This window comes from Somniosus microcephalus, unplaced genomic scaffold (assembly GCF_052327205.1).
Source record: "Somniosus microcephalus isolate GS21.2 unplaced genomic scaffold, FLI_Smic_1.0 unresolved_chr1, whole genome shotgun sequence".
Lineage (NCBI taxonomy): Eukaryota > Metazoa > Chordata > Chondrichthyes > Squaliformes > Somniosidae > Somniosus > Somniosus microcephalus.
In genome coordinates this window covers 150,282,496-150,303,157 of record NW_028225179.1, presented here as the reverse complement: position 1 = coordinate 150,303,157, position 20,662 = coordinate 150,282,496, and the positions used below count along the sequence as shown (strand labels likewise).

The 20,662-nt window shown below is 47.3% G+C and overlaps 1 protein-coding gene across 2 annotated transcripts in view; it reads right to left on the bottom strand.

Moving 5' to 3' along the window:
- The window catches only part of LOC147096252 (cytochrome P450 2K1-like), an 86,845-nt gene that overhangs the window by 52,565 nt on the left and 13,618 nt on the right, over positions 1–20,662 (bottom strand). For both annotated transcript variants that reach the window (XM_085975099.1, XM_085975098.1), the window contains exon 2: positions 1,899–2,061. In XM_085975099.1, the coding sequence (XP_085831225.1) occupies positions 1,899–2,061 (163 nt within the window). The remainder of the gene's footprint in view (positions 1–1,898; positions 2,062–20,662) is intronic.

Genomic DNA, 20,662 nt, shown 5'->3' with positions numbered 1-20,662 from the left:
CCCTTAATGTCTCTTCACTTATCTTTTGTTCTCTCCCAGCCCCTAAACTGGCCTTTTAATCTGTTTCATTTCCTGGGCTTCTTCAGTCTTGACAAAAGGTTTCGACCTAAAACGTTGACTCTATTTCTCTCTCCACCGATGTTGCCTGGCCTGCTGAGTTTTTCCAGCATTTTCTGTTGTTATTTCGGATTTCCAGCATCTGCAGTATTTTGCTATCCTACCTATCCAATCCTGCCCTAAATTCTGAAGTTCCATCTGTTTTTATTTGGTTATTGCGGATGTTTGGACGAGGACTGAATTTAGAATGCATTGGAATGTCCAAACTCCCATAAGTTTCAATTGGCCCAGTTCATGGAATCTCCACCCCTGAGTTAGAAGCTCCTGAGCACATAATCAAGGCTGACACTTCAGGCAATGCTGCATCATTTCAGGTGCCTTTGTTAGGGTGAGACGTTAAAACTGGGATCCCGTCTGCCTCATCCATTGGTTCCGTTGGATGTTAAATATCCAACGGCACTATTCAAAGAAGAGCACAGAGTTCTCCTGGTGCTCTGGCCAGTATCCCTCTCTCAACCAATACCAACAAAAGCAGAGTGACTGATCCTCCATCCAATTGGATCGCTTTGTTGGACCTTGCTGTGCACAAATTGGCTGCCGTGTTTCCCTACACAATAACAGTGACTGCACTTCAAAAGTAATTCATTGTATGTGATAAGTTGCTATGTAAATACAAGTTTTTTTATCTGGGATTTTTTTGAATGTTCCTCGGGATTATTCATCCCTCGCTGTAAATCTAAATTCTTGGTGTCCTACAATCCACATATAATTATTCCTTTGAAACAACTGTAATTCAGCTTCCAACTTCCACCCATCAGTACCAGACTAACCATCCATATTGGCAAGGTGGTCATGTCTACGACCTCTTGTAATTGTGCTTCTAATTCCTCACCATCAGCCCACGACAGCTGTGGCTCAGTGGGTCGCACCCTTGCCTCTGAGTCAGAATGGATGTGGGTTCAAGTCCTGCTCTAGAAACTTGCACACAAAGATCTAGGCTGACACTCCAGTACAGTACTGAGGGAGTGCTGCACTGTTGGAGGTGCCGTCTTCTGAAGAAGACATTAAACCAAGGCCACATCTGCCCTCTCAGGTGAACATTAAAGATCCCATGGTCACTATTTGGAAGAAGAGCAGGGGGGAGTTATCCCCAGTGTTCTGCCCAATATTTATCCCTCAACCAACATCACTAAAACAGATTATCTGGTCATTATCACACTGCTGTTTGTGGGAGCTTGCTGTGCGCAAATTGGCTGCCGTGTTTCCCACATTACAACAATGACTGCACTTCAAAAAGTACTTCATTGGCTGTAAAGCGCTTTGGGATGTCTGGTGGTCGTGAAAGGCGCTATATAAATGCAAGTCTTTCTTTTTCTTTCTCCATGTGTTATTGTCTCCATATTAGTGGATTTACACTTTAATGACATTGCTGGAATCTGCTTGCAATGCTATGATCACAATGTCATTCACACCTCCTCACGGCCAATACCAGGAGATTGCGATGCTAATGCATTTTCTTCCACTTATTGTAGATTATGATTTACTGAGGCAGCCAGGTGTGTTTGACTAGCTGGAACAGTTACTGTTTCTAATATTCTTATTATTATTGTACTACACTGTGCTATAGTTGGAATAAATAGATTTCCCCACTTACTTCCCAGCTAATCTATAAAGTGTTAGCAATTAATTCGTTTGAGTGTAACATTTCCAATAACGACAGGAAAATGCAATTCGAAGTATGAGGAGCCAGTATGAGGAATACTCTCTGTACCTCAATACGTTGCCAAGGACCGTTCCTCGAGCAAGGTCAGACTGTGTAAGAACAGATAGCAGAAAATTACCAGATCCTTCTTTAAGAACGTTCATGATTGGTACGTCCGGTCTTCCTAGGAATTCGTCGGCATGGTTAATGAGAGCATTCTTCACTGTCTCATACCCTGCCAGCACCACCACTTTCTCCGGACCCAGTCTCACTGAATATACTGTGCCATACTTCTCTGACAGCTGAAAAGAAAAGAAACACAGTGGGCAGGAATTTAACTCAGAAGTCGGGTAAGAGGCGGGACTAAAACTTTCGGGGTTGTAGTCCCGCCTCCATCGAGATGCGGCCAATCCACGCGATTTTAACTTGATTGACCTTGTTGAGCCCGCCCAGCGGGCTCAGCAGGCCAATTAAGGGCCACCCGGCAACAGGTGATGTCACAGACTGACATTTCATCTGCCAAGAGGTTTTGACAGATGAAATATCAGCGTTTCACAGCTGTTTGAAGCTGTCAAACACTGACAGTCTTACTTCTAACCTGAGTCCTTCTCCACAGACTCAGTTAGAAATCTCTCCTGCACAGAAAGCTGCAGGCTGTCACTTTTGACAGTTCGCAGCCATTCTGCTTTCTGTGTCGGTGAGATGATGGACTCCCGGGACCTAAAGGAAGGAAGGCTGTAAAGGTAAGAAAAGGTAGGTAAAACTTCTTTAATCACTTTAGACACACCAAACACACTTACCTTTGCACTCATGCACACATCACTCACCTGAACACTGACATCTCGACCCCTCCAAGTCCTTCAACCCGACGGCCCGACTCCTCTAACTTGGCGTGGTTTGGAGCCGTCGGGAATCCCACACGACAACCTTCAAAATAGGGATTAGGCTAAAAACTGTCTGTTAACTACCTGTTAACAGGCAGTTAATTGGCATTAATCCCTTCCCGCCTCGGGTAGGCGGGTCCCAGTGCGGGGAGGGTACCCGCCTCCTTTGAAACTGGCATGGAGGCAGGTTTGGGTGCAGGATGGGGTCGGGACCACTGATTTCGGGATTTTAACCCCCCCCCCCCCACGCCTCCAATCCCAACTCCACGGCACAATGAAAATCCTGCCCAGTGTGTCCATCACTCAGCAGGTAGTTTGTTACACTAGTAGGGTTAGAAAAAGAACGGTTGGAGGAGGCTCATGTGGAGCATAACCGCCAGCATAGACCAGTTGGGCCGAATGGCCTGTTTCTGTGCTGTACATTCTACGTAAGGAGAGAGGGTTTACAAAATACCTCGACGATGTAATGGGTAACTGCCATGTACTATTGAGACATCCATGTAAGTTACCATCTAGAATTGTACTTTATTATTGTAGTTCCATCTCCAGCCCAACCCTCCCTTTTAATATGTGTCAGCCGTGGCTCAGTCGGCAGCGCTCCTGCCTCTGAGTCAGAAGGTTGTGGGTTCAAGTCCCACTCCAGAGACTTGCGCTCAAAAATCTAGGCTGATACTCCAGCGCAGTACTGAGGGAGCGCTGCACGGTCGGAGGTGCCATCTATCTGGTCATTGCTGTTTGTGGGAACCTGCTGTGCGCAAATGTGCTGCCAAGTTTCCTGCGTTACAATCTTGATGACACTTCAAAAGTACTTCATTGGCTGTAAAGCGCTTGAGGTTGTGAAAGGTGCTACATGAATGCAAGTCTGTCTTTCTTTCTTGTCCCCTGTTAGAAGCAGGGGATTGGTGAATTTAACCTAGTGGCTGGTTCTCAATCTCCAGTGGATTGTCAAGAGGGGTGCTGTGAAATGAGGCACACACATCATTGTGGGGAAACAGCTGATGGCGGAGTTCAAACACTCGACTCAGACGGGGCTAAAAAGCCAAAATGAAACTCAGGACCGACAGAATTACAAAGACATGCCCTGACGTTCCAGAGGGCTGCCTCCAGTCTCCCGCTTTTAGCTAATTTATTCCACATTCTCTGAGGTTTCCACCAATCTCCTGAAGTTGCGTCTGGAGATCAAAGGGCGGCCCCGTGAAATGTCATGGTCACATTTTTATTCTTAAGTCAAATTTTTCACACATCGAGTGAGAGAGATTAGGAGAGTATTTTTTTTACGCAGCAGGTTGTGGACTTGGAATGCCTGACCAGAAACAGCTTTTAAAAGGGAAGTGGATAAATATTTGAGAAAGAAAAATGTTAAAGGCTCTGGGGCAGGCAAATGGAACTAAAGAGATAACTGTTTCAGAGAGCTGTCTTGTGGCGCTGCTAAAATTCTATAAACTCTACCTTGTACATTTGGCTTGTGCATTATTGATAGTGTTTACAATTTCAATTGTGCCCAAGTGATGCATTCACAACAACAACTCGCATTTATATAGTGCCTTTAACATAGAAACAATGTCCCAAGGTGTTTCACAGCGGTGCAAGGAAAATATGGACACCAACCCAAAGAAGTAACCATTAGGAGGGGGGAACAGAAGTCTTGGTCAACGAGGTGGGTTTTAAGGAAGATCTTAAAGGAGCAAAGGGAGGTGGAGAGACAGAGAGGTTTAGGGAAGGAATCCAGAACATAGGGTCTAGGCAGCTGAAGGCACAGCCATCAGTGGTGGGGCAAAAGGAGAGGGGATGCACATGAGGCCAGACTCGGAGGAATGGAGAGTTGTGGGGGCAGGGGGGTGGTCTGGGGTGGGGGCTTGGGGGGAGATTACAGGGCTAGAGGAGGATACAGAGGTAGGGAGGCGTGAGGACATGAGGGGATTTTAATATAAGTATGAGAATTTTAAATTTGAGGTGTTGCGGGATCGGGAGCCAATATAGGTCAGCAAGGACTTGGCGTGGGATAGGATACGGGAATAATACACCGCGATCAGAGAGGATGCCATTTGTGTCTTTGGTTAGGGCCAGGTCAGTGCAGAAACCAGGTGAGAGAGATTCGCACAGGGAATTATGCAAAATATGAGCACGGATTTGGGAGGCAACAACACAATCAAGGACTTTGGAGAGTAAAGGGACTTTGGAGATCATAAATTGATACAGCACAGAGGGAAGCCATTCGGCCCACCGTGCCTGTGCCGATGAGGTGGTAGTTTGAAAGGTGGAGGGATCGAGGGTGGGTTTCTTGAGGAGGGGATGATGATGATAACAATTTGAAAAGGGTGGGGGCAGTACCTGAGCAGAGAGAACCATCCACAAGATCAACTAGCATGGGGGCCAGGATGGGAAGTTGGGTGGTCTGTAGTTTAGTGGAAATGAGGGTCAAGGAAGCAGTAGGTGGGTCTCTTGAAAGATATAAAATATGAAAGAATGAGCTGGCATTCCCATGGTGCCTTTCACAACCTAAGGAAGTCCCAAAGTGCTTCATAGCCAATGAAGTACTTTTCAAATGTAATCACTGCTGTAATGAAGAGAAATGCAGGAGCCAGTTTGTGCACAGCAAGGTCCCACAAATAGCAATGAGACAAATGACCGGATAATCTATTTTTTTAGTGATGTTCATTGAGGGATAAATAATAACCAGGACACTGGGAGAATTCTCCTGCTCTTCTTCAAAATAGTGCCATGAGATCTTTTATGTCTATCTGAGAGGGCAGACGGTGTCTCGGTTTAACATCTCATCTGAAAGAAGGGTGGAAGAGAGTAAAGGGTTTGTAAGAAACAAGGGCATTAACGGTGAAGTGATGATTTTTTACTTGTTAATGCTTATTTTGTTATTTATAAAGTTGAGTGATGTTGGTGCTGGGTAATCAAAGACTTTCACATTGCGGGCATCTAATGTCAGCCTCAAGTATTCGCACCCTCCCTCCCCCAGGTTTCTCCTCCCTCCTCTCATTTTAATTATGTCACATCCAATGCTAATCTGACAATCATTTCTGTAGAGAGTGACCTGACCTGGGCATTCTGCTGATTCAGTAATTGATGGTGATAGCCACGAGACAAGTTCCCTTTTCCTGTTCTCTGTTACTATTTCATCTCAATAAAAAGTTATCATCTATTTATTTTTTTCAAAATTAAAAAAATGAAATTGTGTCCTGAGCCATACAGGCCAGTCTTAGCCTAGGGTTCAATCCCTGGTCTGTGTTAACGTGGCTCGGTCACTGGTGGGGGTTCGATCAGTTCCTTAAGGACCTCTGGACTAGAGAAAGATAACAACATAAGAACATCAGAATTAGGAGCAGGAGTCGGCCATGCGGCCCCTCGAGCCTGCTCCGCCATTCAATAAGATCATGGCTGATCTTCAATCTCAACTCCACTTTCCCGCCCGATCCCCATATCCCTTCGGGGTAGAGAATTCTAAACATTCACAACCCTCTGAGTGAATAAATTCCTCCTCATCTCAGTCTTAAATGGTCAACCCCTTATCCTGAGACTATGCCCCCTAGTTCTAGACACTCCAGCCAGGGGAAACAACCTCTCAGCATCTACCCTGTCAATCCCCTTCAGAATCTTGTATGTTTCAATGAGATCACCTCTCATTCTTCTAAACTCCAGTGAGTATAGGCCCATTCTACAGAATCTCTCATCATAGGACAGCCCTCTCATCGCAGGAATCAATCTAGTGAACCTTCGTTGCACCGCCTCCAAGGCAAGTATATCCTTCCTTAGATAAGGAGACCAGAACTGTGCACAGTACTCCAGGTGTGGTCTCACCAAGGCCCTGTACAATTGTAGCAAGTCTTCCTTATTCTTATACTCCAACCCCCTTGCAACATTCTTCTAAACTTCAGAGAGTAACGGCCCATTCTAAACAATCTCTCCACATAGGACAACCCTCTCATCCCAGGGATCAATCTAGTGAACCTTCGTTGCACCGCCTCCTCAGGATATATCTGTCACGGATCCAATGTCCAACTGTTATACAAGTGACACCTGCCAGAAAATAAGTGTGTGTATCGGCGTCAGGTGGAAGCAGCTTTGAGCTCAGCTGTGATAGCCCACACAGTTGAGCAGCCCATTAGCGCTCACTGTCTAGACTCGCGTGAAGAACCGGCGAGGTACTGAAGGGCAGCCAGCACCCATTGAACAGCACCCCAACATGGGTAGGCACCTTGAGGTGAGGAGTGAGGTAAATTGAAACAAACAAAACTAGTGACACTGTAAAGATTACACAACTGAGAGGGCTTAGCATCGCTGTGTTTAATACTATAGCATTTGAGGCATTTCCAGTGGTTAATTCCTGTAACAAGGTCCTGGCATAAGTGTAAGGCACAAGACAGACCTAAATTGGAACCTGTCTTAAATTGAATGAACGATTTCCATTACATTAATACTTTAGAGTAAAGGCATCCTTGGATCTCTAGGAGTAAATGGCCACTGTGGATGATTTCCTGCTCCCAGCTTACAAATGTACAAAAAGTGAGAAACGACCATTGGGATCATCAACGCTCACTCTATCCACTCATGAAGTGCCCTTGGCTCAATGGTAGCACTCTCGTCTGTCAGTCACAAGGTTGTGCGTTCAAGCCCCACTCCAGAGACTTGAGTGCAAAATCTAGGCTGACATGTCAGTGCCAGTACAGAGGGAGTGTGACACGTTAAACGGAGGCCCTCTCAGGTGGTCATAAAAGATTTCATGGTGCCATTTCCATGGAGAGCAGGAGAGTTCTCCCCAGTGTCCTGGGCCAATATTTACCCCTCAGCCAACATCTTAAAACAGATTATCTCGTCATTGGCAGTTTGTGGGAGCTCACTGTACACAAATTTTCTGTGTGCTTCCAAAATTACAGCAGTGGTTAAAAAGAAAAAGACTTGCATTTCTATTGCGCCTTTTGTTGTGTATGTACCTTTAAGGGAATAACTGGTCTCAGACTGCAGTACCGGCAGTGACCACCACTGTATAAAAGGCCCTAGCAGGCTTCTGTAGTTTCAGTTTCCAGGTTGTCTCCATTCAGTAAAGACTTGTTATAATCAACTCCTGCAGTCCGTGCCTCAATTATACACGGACATAATACTGGCGACGAGTAAGAAACGAAGTTACCTGCAACTCGGCAGCACCTCAGACGACGTTATTGAAGGTCGGAGCCAGAATAAAGAAAAAAAAATAATCCAAAGAAACTTGAGAAACGGGCGTCGACCGTGGGCAACCGCCCTCCAAATCATCGAATTGAAAAGTTGCAGGAGAGACTGTCGAGAGCCAGGCTTGGTTCTCCAGTCTGTGGTTTCCCAGCTAATCGGGCTGGTGGCAGGTAGTGCACTGATCCTTCCTGGGCTGCGGCGGGCTAGAGCTCGATCGGGTGGCTCTGCAACGGGGCCGGGCAGCGAGTCGGGAAGCAAAGAGAGAGAGAGAGGGTGGAGCACACAGGGCGCGGCTGGTGCTTCGAAGCCGGGCAGCATTCGGACCTAAGAAGAGGGAGGGAAGTGTCCCAGAGGGTCCGCTCCACGACGGGAACGGTTCTTCAATTAACGGAGCAAATATTGAAGCGCGATAGAAAAATAAAAATACCGCGGAGAGCGGCATTGGCAGCAGCGATCGGGGAGGCGTGAAGAGCATAGGGCGTCGCCATTACAGGATAGTAAAATAAATATAATCGCCAGCAACAGCGTTGGCAGCAGCGGCAGCGGCGGGAAAGCGCGGGAGGCGCCATCTTAACTCGGCGGGGAAGAAGGAAAAGCGCGGGAGGCGCCATTTTGATCCATCGGGGACGAAGGCAAAGCGTGGGAGGCGCCATCTTAGATTTTCAAGATGCCAAAGACTGGCGATATCACTGCCTTCGATAATGCAATAGAAGACTGGACCACGTATGTGGAAAGAGTCGAGGTATATTGCGAGGCAAACGAAATAGCCGATGAGAAAAAGGCATCGGTATTGCTAAATTTAATGGGCGCAAGAACGTACGGCCTATTGCGGGACCTGATTACTCCAGCCAAACCGAAGGCGAAGAGTTTTAACGAAATTGTTGCTATCCTACAGGAACACCTAAATCCTACACCGCTGCTGATAGCAGAAAGATTTAAATTCCACAGGAGAAATCAGCATAAAAATGAGAGCAATGCTGATTACCTTACAGAACTACGCAAGCTATCAAAGCACTGCCAGTTCGGAGCAGGACTGGCAGATACCTTACGGGACAAATTTGTCTGTGGACTCCTGAGTGAAGGAACCCAGAAGAGGTTACTCTCAGAGAAAGAGCTGACGCTAGATAAGGCTTTCAGCGTGGCAGTATCATATGAAGCAGCAGCAAGGGGAGCTGCGGAAATACAACAAAAGCCACAGGAATACGGCACCCACGAAATGACACGGGGATTTGCAAAATGTTATCGCTGCGGCAGAACAAACCATGACCAGAAGGACTGCTGGTCCAAGGACAAAATATGCAGGCAATGCGGAAAGATGGGACACATTGCACAAGTTTGCAGGTCTGGGAAGCAGACCAACGACAACAAAAAGGCTACTATGGAACCGTACAAGAAAGTACAAAAGATGACGGACAGTAGTTCCGAAGACCAGATAAGCGATAGTGAATCCGGGAACAAGAGATTAAGCTGTCTCAAACTTCACAACGTAATCGCAAAAGAGGATCACCGAACCATTTGGGTCACCCTCACGATAGCAGGGTCCCAAGTCAAAATGGAATTGGATACAGGATCAGCTCTAACCGTCATGAATCGACGAGACTACGAGCGGCTATTCTCACACATACCCTTGAGAGAGACATCCATTGCCTTGAGGACGTATACGGGGCAAAAAGTATACCCCAGAGGAAAAATAAGGGTGCCTGTCGAATACAACGGCAAGAAAATACAGAAATTGTATCTCTACATTCTGCAAGATGGTGGACCACTGTTATTGGGACGTGAATGGATCAGAAAGATAAGTTTAGACTGGCACTCCATTCAGGCACTGACGGTGGCTGGTAAAAAGGATGACGACGTCACTCCTGGACGATTGTCAACAATCTTAGCTGACGGCAAAGAGGTATTTCAACAAGAACTAGGCACTCTTAAAGGCATAACCGCCTCGATAAAAATAGAGGAGAATGCAATTCCCAAGTTTTTCAAAGCAAGACCGGTACCATATGCAATTCGCCCAGCCGTCGAGGCAGAGCTGGAGAATCTGGAGAATGCAGGCGTGTTATCTAAGGTAGACTGGAGCGAGTGGGCAACACCCATCGTTCCTGTCATGAAAAAAACATTAAACAATAAGTCTGAGGAGCCAAGGAAGGTTTGCATCTGTGGGGACTTCAAGGTGATGGTAAACCCAGTCCTTCACACAGTACAATATCCTCTTCCAAGGATAGAAGATATCTTCGCCTCACTATCTGGAGGGAAGCGTTTTACAAAAATTGACCTAGCACAAGCATATTTGCAGATGGAGGTTGAAGAATCCTCTAGGAAGTATCTCACGATAAACACTCACAAAGGTCTTTACCAGTATAATCGACTGGTATTTGGAGTAGCATCAGCTCCGGCGATATGGCAAAGAGCGATGGAACAAGTCCTGCAAGGGATTCCGGGGACTCAGTGTTACTTGGACGACATCCTAGTGACAGGTGAAGATGACAGTGAACACCTTGCCAACCTAGAGCAGGTGCTCACTAGACTACGTGAACATGGGCTATGAGCCAATCGCCCCAAGTGCGAGTTTTTTAAGAAACAGATATCGTATTGTGGCCACGTGATTGATGAAGAGGGGTTGCATAAGTCCCTTGACAAAATTGAAACGGTAGTTAAGGCTCCAGCGCCTGAAAATGTGTCGCAACTGAGGTCATTCCTCGGATTGGTGAATTACTACCATAAGTTTTTGCCGAATTTCTCCACAATTCTGCATCCACTGAACGCCCTACTACGAACGGGAGTAGCATGGGAATGGAGCGATGAATGCAAGCAGGCCTTTCAGAAGAGTAAGGACCTAATCACTTCAAGAGAAGTATTGGCTAACTACTACCGATAAGACTGGCGTGTGATGCGTCTCCCTACGGCATTGGGGCGGTACTGTCACATAAATTCCTTGATGGTTCAGAGAGGCCGATAGCTTTTGCGTCACGCTCGTTAACTTCAGCCGAGCGTAACTACGCCCAGATTGACAGAGAGGCCCTCAGCCTGGTGTGGGGGGTGAAGAAGTTCAATCACTACCTGCACGGTCAGAAATTTACTCTACTAACTGATCATCAACCTCTCGTCTCCATTTTCAACCCTCAGAAGGGCGTACCGATAATGACGGCACAACGGCTACAGAGGTGGTCCCTTTTCCTAGGGGCTCACCAATATGACATCGAGTACAAAGGAACTAAACAGCAGGGGAATGCTGATGGATTGTCGCGCCTACCGTTGCCGACGGTGGAAGAAGAACTGGCAGTGGATCCAGTGGAGTTATTCCACTCGACTATAGTCGAATGTCTCCCTGTGACGAATGCAAACATAGAAAAGGAAACACAAAATGACCCGACACTCTCCTGGGTCTATGATTTAACGGTGAAGGGATGGCCAGCACATGGCGAACCACTGCTGCCAGCATTCTCGCCGAGAAGAGAACAGCTGTCAGTGTGCAGAGGAACCTTGATGTGTGGATCCAGAGTAGTAATTCCACCCAAATTGAAGGATAGAGTGCTCAATGAGCTTCATGAGGGTCATCTGGGAGGGGTAAAAATGAAGAACTTAGCCAGAGCGTTTGTGTGGTGGCCGGGAATTGATAGAGAAATTGAAGAGATGTCCAAGAGCTGTACAGGATGCCAGAAGGCCCAAAACGCCCCACCACAAGCCCCTCTACATCCATGGGAGTGGCCCTCATCTCCATGGCAAAGGGTGCACATTGATTTTGCTGGTCCCTTTATGGACTCGATGTTTTTAATTGCGGTGGATGCGCATTCAAAGTGGCCAGAGGTAATAAAAATGTCCTCAACCACCACAGAAAAAACTATCACAGTCTTACGAACCATATTCGCCAGGAATGGGCTGCCTGAACAGATATGCTCTGACAATGGACCACAGTTTGTGTCTGAAGAGTTCCGGAGGTTCTTAAAGAACAATGGTGTTAAGCATTACACATCTGCCCCATATCATCCAGCCACTAATGGATTGGCCGAGAGGTTTGTTCAAACATTCAAGAAGGCCATCAAGGCAATGTGTAATGAAGATATACCCCTACAACACAAGGTGGATAACTTCTTGTTTGCCTACCGGAATGCGACACATGCGGTTACCAACCAAACTCCAGCCATGATGTTCTTCAATCGAAGACTACGATGCCGCTTGGATTTGGTTAAGCCAAACGTCAGAAGAGATGTGGAGAACAGGCAGTTTCAGAATATGAATGAAAGGCCGACCAGGAGTTTTAAGATAGGTCAACCAGTTTTGGCCCGGGACTACCGCACAGAGAAATGGCAGCCAGGAACGATCTGTACACGGCAAGGACCTCTAATTTATACCGTGGATATTGGGGAGAGCATTGTAAGACGCCATGCTGACCAGATTCTAGAGTCACTGGAAAACGTCAACTCCACACCACGATCTGATACACCTGACGGTGAAACCGAAGTACCAATTGCATCTACCGCAGAATCGGTGATATTGGAAGCAGACGAACCAAACAACGACATTGATCCCGACTCAACCTTGCCAGAAGAACCTGATATCCCAAAGAGGCGTTATCCAGACAGAATCAGGAAGCCTCCTCAAAGACTGAACTTATAATTGCTTAACTTCAACCAATGTATCTAGCAACCGTAATTGTAATTGTAATTAGTTATTATTTAGTTGTTAAGTGAATGTTATGTACTGTTTATCTAAAAGGGGAGGAATTGTTGTGTATGTACCGTTAAGGGAATAACTGGTCTCAGACTGCAGTACCGGCAGTGACCACCCCTGTATCAAAGGCCCTAGCAGGCTTCTGTAGTTTCAGTTTCCAGGTTGTCTCCATTCAGTAAAGACTTGTTATAATCAACTCCTGCAGTCCGTGTCTCAATTATACATGGACATAATACCTTTCACAACCACCGGACGTCTCAAAGCGCTTTACAGCGCTTTTTGAAGTGTAGTCACTGTTGTAATGTGGGAAACGCGGCAGTCAATTTGCGCACAGCAAGCTCCCACAGACAGCAATGTGATAATGACCAGATAATCTGTTTTTGGTACATTGGTTGAGGGATAAATATTGGCCAGAACTCCGGGGATAACTCCCCTGCTCATCTTTGAAATAGTGCCATGGGATCTTTTACATCCACCTGAGAGAGCAGACGAGGCCTCAGTTTAACGACGGCACCTCTGAAAGTGCAGCACTCCCTCAGCACTGCACTGGAGTGTCAATTTAGCTTTATGTACTCAAATCCCTGGAGTGGGACTTAGAACTCACAAACTTCTGACTCGGAGGCGAGTGTGCGACCCACTGAGCCACAGCTGATACTCCAAAAGTACTCCATTCAACGTAAAGTGCTTTGGGAGGTCCAGAGGTCGTGAAAGGCGCAATATAAATGCAAGTCCTTTAATTTTGCTCTCTCCAACCATGATTCAGACTGACTCCGAAGGGGGAAAATTACAGGGAGGATAAAAGGTGACCAACTTCAAGAAAAGCAATGGGAATATCCTTCCCTATTCTGTAAAGCAATCAAGCAAGCTCCAAAAGTCAACAACAACAACTTGTACTTATATAGCGCCTTTAACGTAGTAAAACATCTCAAAGCGCTGCACAGGAGTGTAAAAAGACAAAAAATTTGACAACGAGCCACATAAGGAGAAATTAGGGCAGGTGATCGAAAGCTTGGTCAAAGAGGTAGGTTTTATGGAGCATCTTAAAGGAGGAAAGAGAGGTAGCAAGGCGGAGAGTTTTAGGCGGCGAATTCCAGAGCTTAGGACCGAGGCAACAGAAGGCACGGCCACCAATGGTTGAGCGATTATAACCAGGGACACTCAAGAGGGCAGAATTAGAGGAGTGCAGATATCTCAGGGGGTTGTGGTTACCATGGTACCAAGTCCATGGTTACCAATGTCAGATCAGTGGACAAAGAAAGAAAGACATGCATTTATATGGCGTCTTTCATGACCACCGGACGTCTCAAAGTGCTTTACAGCCAATGAAGTACTTTTGAAGTGTAGTCACTGTTGTAACGTGGGAAATGCGGCAGCCTCTCTACCTCTCTCTCCTCCTTTAAGACGCTCCTTACAACCCAGGTCTTTGACCAAGCTTTTGGTCATCTGTCTTAATATCTCTTTACGTGGCTCAGTCTGAAACTTATTGTCTGAGAATAACTCCTGTGAATTGCCTTGGGACGGTTTACTATGTTAAAGGCGCTCTATAAATGCAAGCTGCTGTTGCTGTAGGGCTACAGGAGGTTACAGAGAGGCCATGGAGGGATTTGAACGCAAGGATGAGAATTGTAACCAATGTAGGTCGGCGAGCACAGGGTTGATGGGTGAACGGGGACTTGATGCGAGTTAGGACACGGGCAGCAGCGTTTTGGATGAACTGAAGTTTAGTGAAGGTGGAGTGGTGTGTCTCTGAATTGGGATTTTCAGAATTGAGTTGGTGCCTTGTGCATACGTAACAGGAGCTCAATCATTGCGTCTTTAAAGGCGATGTACTGAGATTAAGCCTTCAGTTCAGACAGAGGTTTGCAAGAGGTGTAGGTCACAACTGCTGCTTGCAACACACTGTGTCACTTCTACTGTACTCGAGGTCATCCAGCTATCTCTGACCTTCACCTTGGCTAAAGGCTTATCGGGTTCCGACATTACTATGGCAACAACATTCCCAAGGTGCACTCACCCGCCTGCCCCCAACGGTAACGCAGAAGCGACACGGAGGACCATTTGCACAGCGACTCGGTCAACATCCATCACTATGGCAACGGCATTCCCAAATCCCACTCATGTGTTGTTCTGTTGAATGGCTGCACAGCCAGCGGTTGCACTGCTATCCTAGCACGGCCTCTGTCGCTACGGAAACCACATGTCCACGTCCCAGTTCCACCCCTGCTCTGTTTGCTCACAGCTGGCTCCGGATGTGTGGGGCTCCCTCTGTTGACCGCAGTGTAAGCAAAATGAGGCCCGGGTTCCAGGAACCGATCGATGGTTTTGTCGATCCATGAAAACGAACGCTCGTGATTCCCCTGTCAGATCAGAGGAGCAGGTTTTAGTGAGGTATGCGCAGGAGGTGGGCCCCAATGTTGGCTCCTTCCATCTAAAAGTGGAGCCCACCACACCCACAAAGACTGGCTCCCCAGTCTGAGCGTGAAGTGGGAAAGTGGCACAGAGACATCATTCTTCCGAAACAGCCGTCAGTGTAAAAAGGAAGACTTGCATTTATACCTCAGGACGTCCCAAAGTGCTTTACAGCCAATGAAGTAATTCTGAAGTATAGTCACTGTTGTAATGTTGGGAACGCGGCAACCAATTTGCGCACAGCAAGCTCCCAAAACAGCAATGTGATAATGACCAGATAATCTGTTTTTTAGTGATGTTGGTTGAGGGATAAATATTACAGAGGAGTTTCCCTGCTGTCTTCCACAGGGAAAGTCATCGCAAGAATCCTCCTCAATCGCCTTCTCCCAGTGGCTGAAGTGCTCCCCCCAGAGTCGCAATGCGGTTTCCGCCCACTAAGGGACACAATGGACATGATCTTCACCACACGTTAATTACAAGAGAAATGCAGAGAACAGCACCAACCGCTGTACATGGCCTTCACAGAATCACAGAATCACAGAAACCTCACAGTGCAGATAGAGGCCATTTCGGCCCATCGAGCCTGCACCGACACATATCCCACCCGATCCCCGTAACCCCTACACCAACACATATCCCACCCTATCCCTGTAACCCCACGTATTTAATCCCCCTAACACTAAGGGTCAATTTTTTTTATCATAGCCAACCAACCTAACCCGCACATCTTTGGACTGTGGGAGGAAACCGGAGCACCCGGAGGAAACCCACGCAAACACGAGGAGAATGTGCAAACTCCACACAGACAGTCACCCGAGGCCGGATTCGAACCCGGGTCCCTGGCGCTGTGAGGGCCTTTGACACTGTCAACCGTGAGGGATTATGGAGTGTCCTCCTCAAATTCGGCTGCCCTCAAATGTTTGTCACCATCCTCCGCCTGCTCCACGATGACATGCAAGCCGTGATCCTGACCAATGGTTCCACCACAGACCCAATTCACGTACGAACCGGGGTCAAGCAAGGCTGTGTCATTGCACCAACGCTCTTCTCGATCTTCCTTGCTGCAATGCTCCATCTCACCCTCAGTAAGCTCCCCACTTTTATAGAACAGGAAACTGTTCAACCTCCGTCGCCTCCAGTCCAGATCCAAGGTCGTCCCATCCTGTCATCGAATTACAGTATGCAGACCAGGTTTGCGTCTGCGCTCACTCGGAGGTCGAACTCCAAACCATCGTCAACACCTTCACCGAAGCGTATGAGAGCATGGGCCTTACACTAAACATCCGTAAGACAAAGGTCCTCTACCAACCTGCCCCCGCCACACAGTACTGCCCCCCGATTATCAAAATCCACGACAAGGCCTTGGACAACCTGGACCACTTTCCATACCTCTGGAGCCTACTGTCAACAAGGGCAGACATCGATGATGAAGTCCAACACCGCCTTCAGTGTGCCAGTGCAGCCTTCGGTCGCCTGAGGAAGAGAGTGTTTGAAGACAAGGACATCAAACCCGGCACTAAGCTCATGGTCTACAGAGCAGCAGTAATACCCGCCCTGCTGTATGCCTCAGAGACATGGACCATGTACAGCAGGCACCTCAAAGAACTGGAGAGGTACCACCAACACTGCCTCCGCAAGATCCTGCAAATCCATTGCTCAGGTCAACATCCCCAGCATCGAAGCTTTGACCACGCTCGATCAGCTCCGATGGACGGGTCACATTGTCCGCATGCCCGATACGAGATTCCCAAAACAAACGCTCTACTCAGAGCTCCGGCAGGGCAAGTGAGCCCCAGGTGGGCAGAGGAAACGCTTCAAGAACACCCTCAAAGCCTCCTTGAAAAAGTGCAACATCCCCACTGACACCTGGGAGTCCCTGGCCCAAGACCGCACAAAGTGTAGGAGAAGCATCCGGGAAGGCGCCGAACACCTCGAGTCTCTTCGCCGGGAGCAAGCGGAAGCCAAGTGCAGGCAGTGCAAGAAGCGCACGTCAACCCAAGCACCCCACCCACCTGCCCCTTCAACCGCCGTCTGCCGCACCTGTGACAGAGACGGTAGGTCCCACATTGGACTCATCAGTCACCTGAGAATTCATTTTTAATGTGGAAGCAAGTCATCCTCGGTTCCGAGGGGCTGCCTAAGAAGAAGGAGAAATATTGGTCAGGACACCAGGGAGAACTCCCCTGCGCTTCTGCACAATAGTTCCCAGCAGAGGGGATTAGCCCTTTCACTCGAGTGTTCTCATTTACAATTTGTCTGTTCCCAGGTTGACTCTGTGAAGAAAGCTCGTGCAAGAATCAGGAATCAATTTTGAAAATGCAACACCACCTACTGATGAACAGCTGTATTACAGCGTTGCAAATTTTAAGAGAAAAAAAAGCATTAGGGTAGTGTGGTGATTATTCTTGTTTTATAAGAAGCATTGTAATTGGTTGCCTGTTTTCCTGCCTTGAGATATATGCTGTAAACTTATTGGTTAGTTGATTCCATGTGACCTGTGGTGGCCATCTTAAATTCAGTTCTCTACAGTTTGGTTGAGACTGGGTGCTCAACATGTACTTGCTGGTTTTTTAAGGTTAATAAAGCCTAGCTTTTGAAAGGCAATCTACTCTTTATTTCAATTTATTAACCTTTTTGCTATAATGGAACGATATCTTCGACCGGAACGATTTAATGCTGACCCTAATTCTGCAGGAGTGGATGATCAATGGAAACATTGGTATCGTACATTTAAAAACTTTTTGGGTGTGTTGGATCAGCAATCTCTAAATAAGTTGGGTATACTAATCAACTACATTGCTCCGGGTGTGTATAAGTATATTTTGGACTGTGAAACTTATGAATTGGCTATTGCTACGTTGGAAATTTTTTTTGTTAAACCCAAAAATGAAGTATTTGCACATCACCTTTTATCTGCCCGGAGGCAGCAGGCGGGAGAATCCTTGGATGCTTATTTACAAGCACTCCGGTGCCTTGCTGCTAACTGTAATTATAAGGCCGTGTCTGCAGAAGAACATAAGGAAGAGTCAGTACGGGATGCATTTATTAATGGATTACTGTCTAGATCAATTCATCAGCGGTTATTAGAAAATAAGACCTTGGATCTTAAGAGTGCTTTTGAGCAAGCCTCTACATTGGATTTGGCTCAGAGAAGTTCAGATTCTTATGCTCTTTTTGATCGGCCTGCGACCGTGGTTTCGGCAGTTTCGGATGAAAGGGAGTTGATGTAAGAAAAAGGAGGCTTACCATCAAGTAACTTTAAAGTAAGCTTTAAGTAACTTATAAACACACTATATACAAGAGAGGTCTTTACCATGCCTCTGGTAGAAGCCTCTTACAATACTGAACAGACCAGTATTTATACCAGTCCAACAGGAAGTGACACATGACAGGAAGTGAGGTATGTACACAGTTCATAGTTCATAGTTCACAGTTCACAGGAAGTGATGACATAACTTCCCGGAAGTTATTATTTTTATCACATTCTTCCCTCCTGCAGGTTTAGGAGGCTGTGGTCTACCTTTTGGTCCGCAGCCGCCGAACAAGGAAGAGTCGCACCCGTTTGGATTCCCGTCGTAGAGGGTCGCTGGTCCACTTACATGCGGTTGGCCATTGGCCAGAGTCCGTGTGGCCTGGATTGCCCTGTGAAGGGTCGGGGAGATCATGGCTTCGAGTACGAGCCCCAATAGGTTCAAAGTCAGACTGCCTCTGTTCAGAGGGAGGTGCAGAGCTGGTCTGTGGCAGACCAGTACTTTCATGCGTGGTACTGGGAGGGTCGCAACCTTGAGCACGGGGTTCTACCGGCACCAAGCTAGTTGGTGTCCGATCAGGATCCTGGAGAGGGGTACCCGATAGGTCCCAAGAGTTTCCTGGTGAAATGCCATCACCCGATGTCCCACTAGGTCCTGGTGGGCAGGGAGCCAGATCCCGTAATGATACGGTAGATTCTCGGCCGTCGGAATATCGTATGTTTGCATAGGTGGGGTTGGCATCGGTTAGTTCGACCTCGTCTACAAGAGGGTCATTTTTAGACGTCCGAACGTATCTTCGGAGTAATACAGGTCCAGGAGTAGTTAGCCATGACGGGAGTGATGTCCCATGAGATGAGCGACGCTGGAATCCAAAGAACCGCTCATGAGGTGTAGTATTTGTGGCTGTAGAAAGCAGGGACCGTATAGAGTGCAATGCATCCGGAAGCACTGTTTCCCATTGCTGGTCTGGTAGGCCCCGAGATCTTAAAGCGAGACGTACGGAATTCCAGATGATACCGTTATACCTCTCTACCTGCCCATTTCCGATGGGATGGTATGGTGTTGTTTTGCTTGTAGCAATTCCCCGTTCTGAGAGGTAGTCCTTGAGTTCCCTCGACATAAAGGATGGACCCCGATCTGAGTGAATATAAGCCGGCATGCCACAGAGAGAAAATACCTGCTCAAGGCAGGAGATTACTGTGGACGCCAGCATATTGGAGCAGGGGAAGGCAAACGGAAAACGTGAATATTCGTCGATCATGGCGAGCAAATCTGTGTTCCGAGTTGAAGAGGGCACTGGGCCCTTAAAATCGATGCTAAGTCGTTGCATCGGTTGGGTTGCATGTATGAGTATACCATCTGAGGGGCGGAAGAACTGAGGTTTTAATTCCGCACAAAGCCGGCATTCTGAGCATATTTTCTTTACATCTCCAGTGGAAAAAGGGAGATTCCGTGATCGTACGAAATGTAGCATGCGCGTAACGCCAGGATGGCACAAACCATTGTGGACATCCATGAGGGTGGAGGATGACATAGTGGAGCAGAATGCCCATGTGAGGGTGTCCGGGGCCACATTCTCCTTGCCAGGCCGATAGAGAATGGTATAACCAAAAGAGGCCAGTTCCATCCTCCAAAGTTGTATTTTATTATTCTTAATTTTGGTTCGTTTTCGATTATCGAGCATGAAGGCGACTGATCGTTGGTCCGTGATCAATGTAAAGTGCTGGTGAGCTAGAAAATGGTTCCACTTCCGTACTGCCTCTATGATGGCTGTGGCTTCTTTCTCAACCGGAGGATAATGTAGCTCGGCACCTTGTAAGGTCCTGGACATAAATGCTACAGGACGACCTTCCTGATTCAGAGTAGCCGAGATCGCCACCTCCGAGGCATCATATTCAACCACGAAAGGGAGATTCTCATCAATGGAGTGAAGAGCCGCTTTCTCCAACTGTTTTTTGAGAAGGTTAAAGGCTGCAACAGCCGCTGTTCCCAGTGGAAATGATCTAGCATGCAGCAAGGGTTGGATTTTGTCCGAAAAATGAGGAATCCATTTAGCGTAGTATGCAAAAAGACCGAGAGCCCGACGTAAAGAAGCCGGATTCTTAGGTGACGGGAGCTCTTGGAGCGGGCGAAGTCTTTCTGGGTCTGGCTTAATGATACCATTGCCTACGCAGTAGCCAAGGATGTTGATGGTCGGTTGCGACTCAACAGATTTGGATTCATTCAGGGTCAAATTACGGCGATGGAGGGCATTCCGAAATTTTTGGAGGTTGGAGTCGTGTTCCTGTTGATCGTGACCTGCAATGGTAATGTTATCAAGATAGGGAAAAGTGTCCCTTAGGTTTTCCTGCTTAACCAGGCTATCCATTGCCCGTTGAAAGACAGCCACTCCATTAGTAACCCCGAATGGGAGGCGACGAAATTGGTACAGCCGTCCATTAGCCTCAAAGGCTGTGTACTGCTTATCTGAGACCTTCAAGGGTAACTGATGATAGGCACTTTTTAAATCGTAAGTT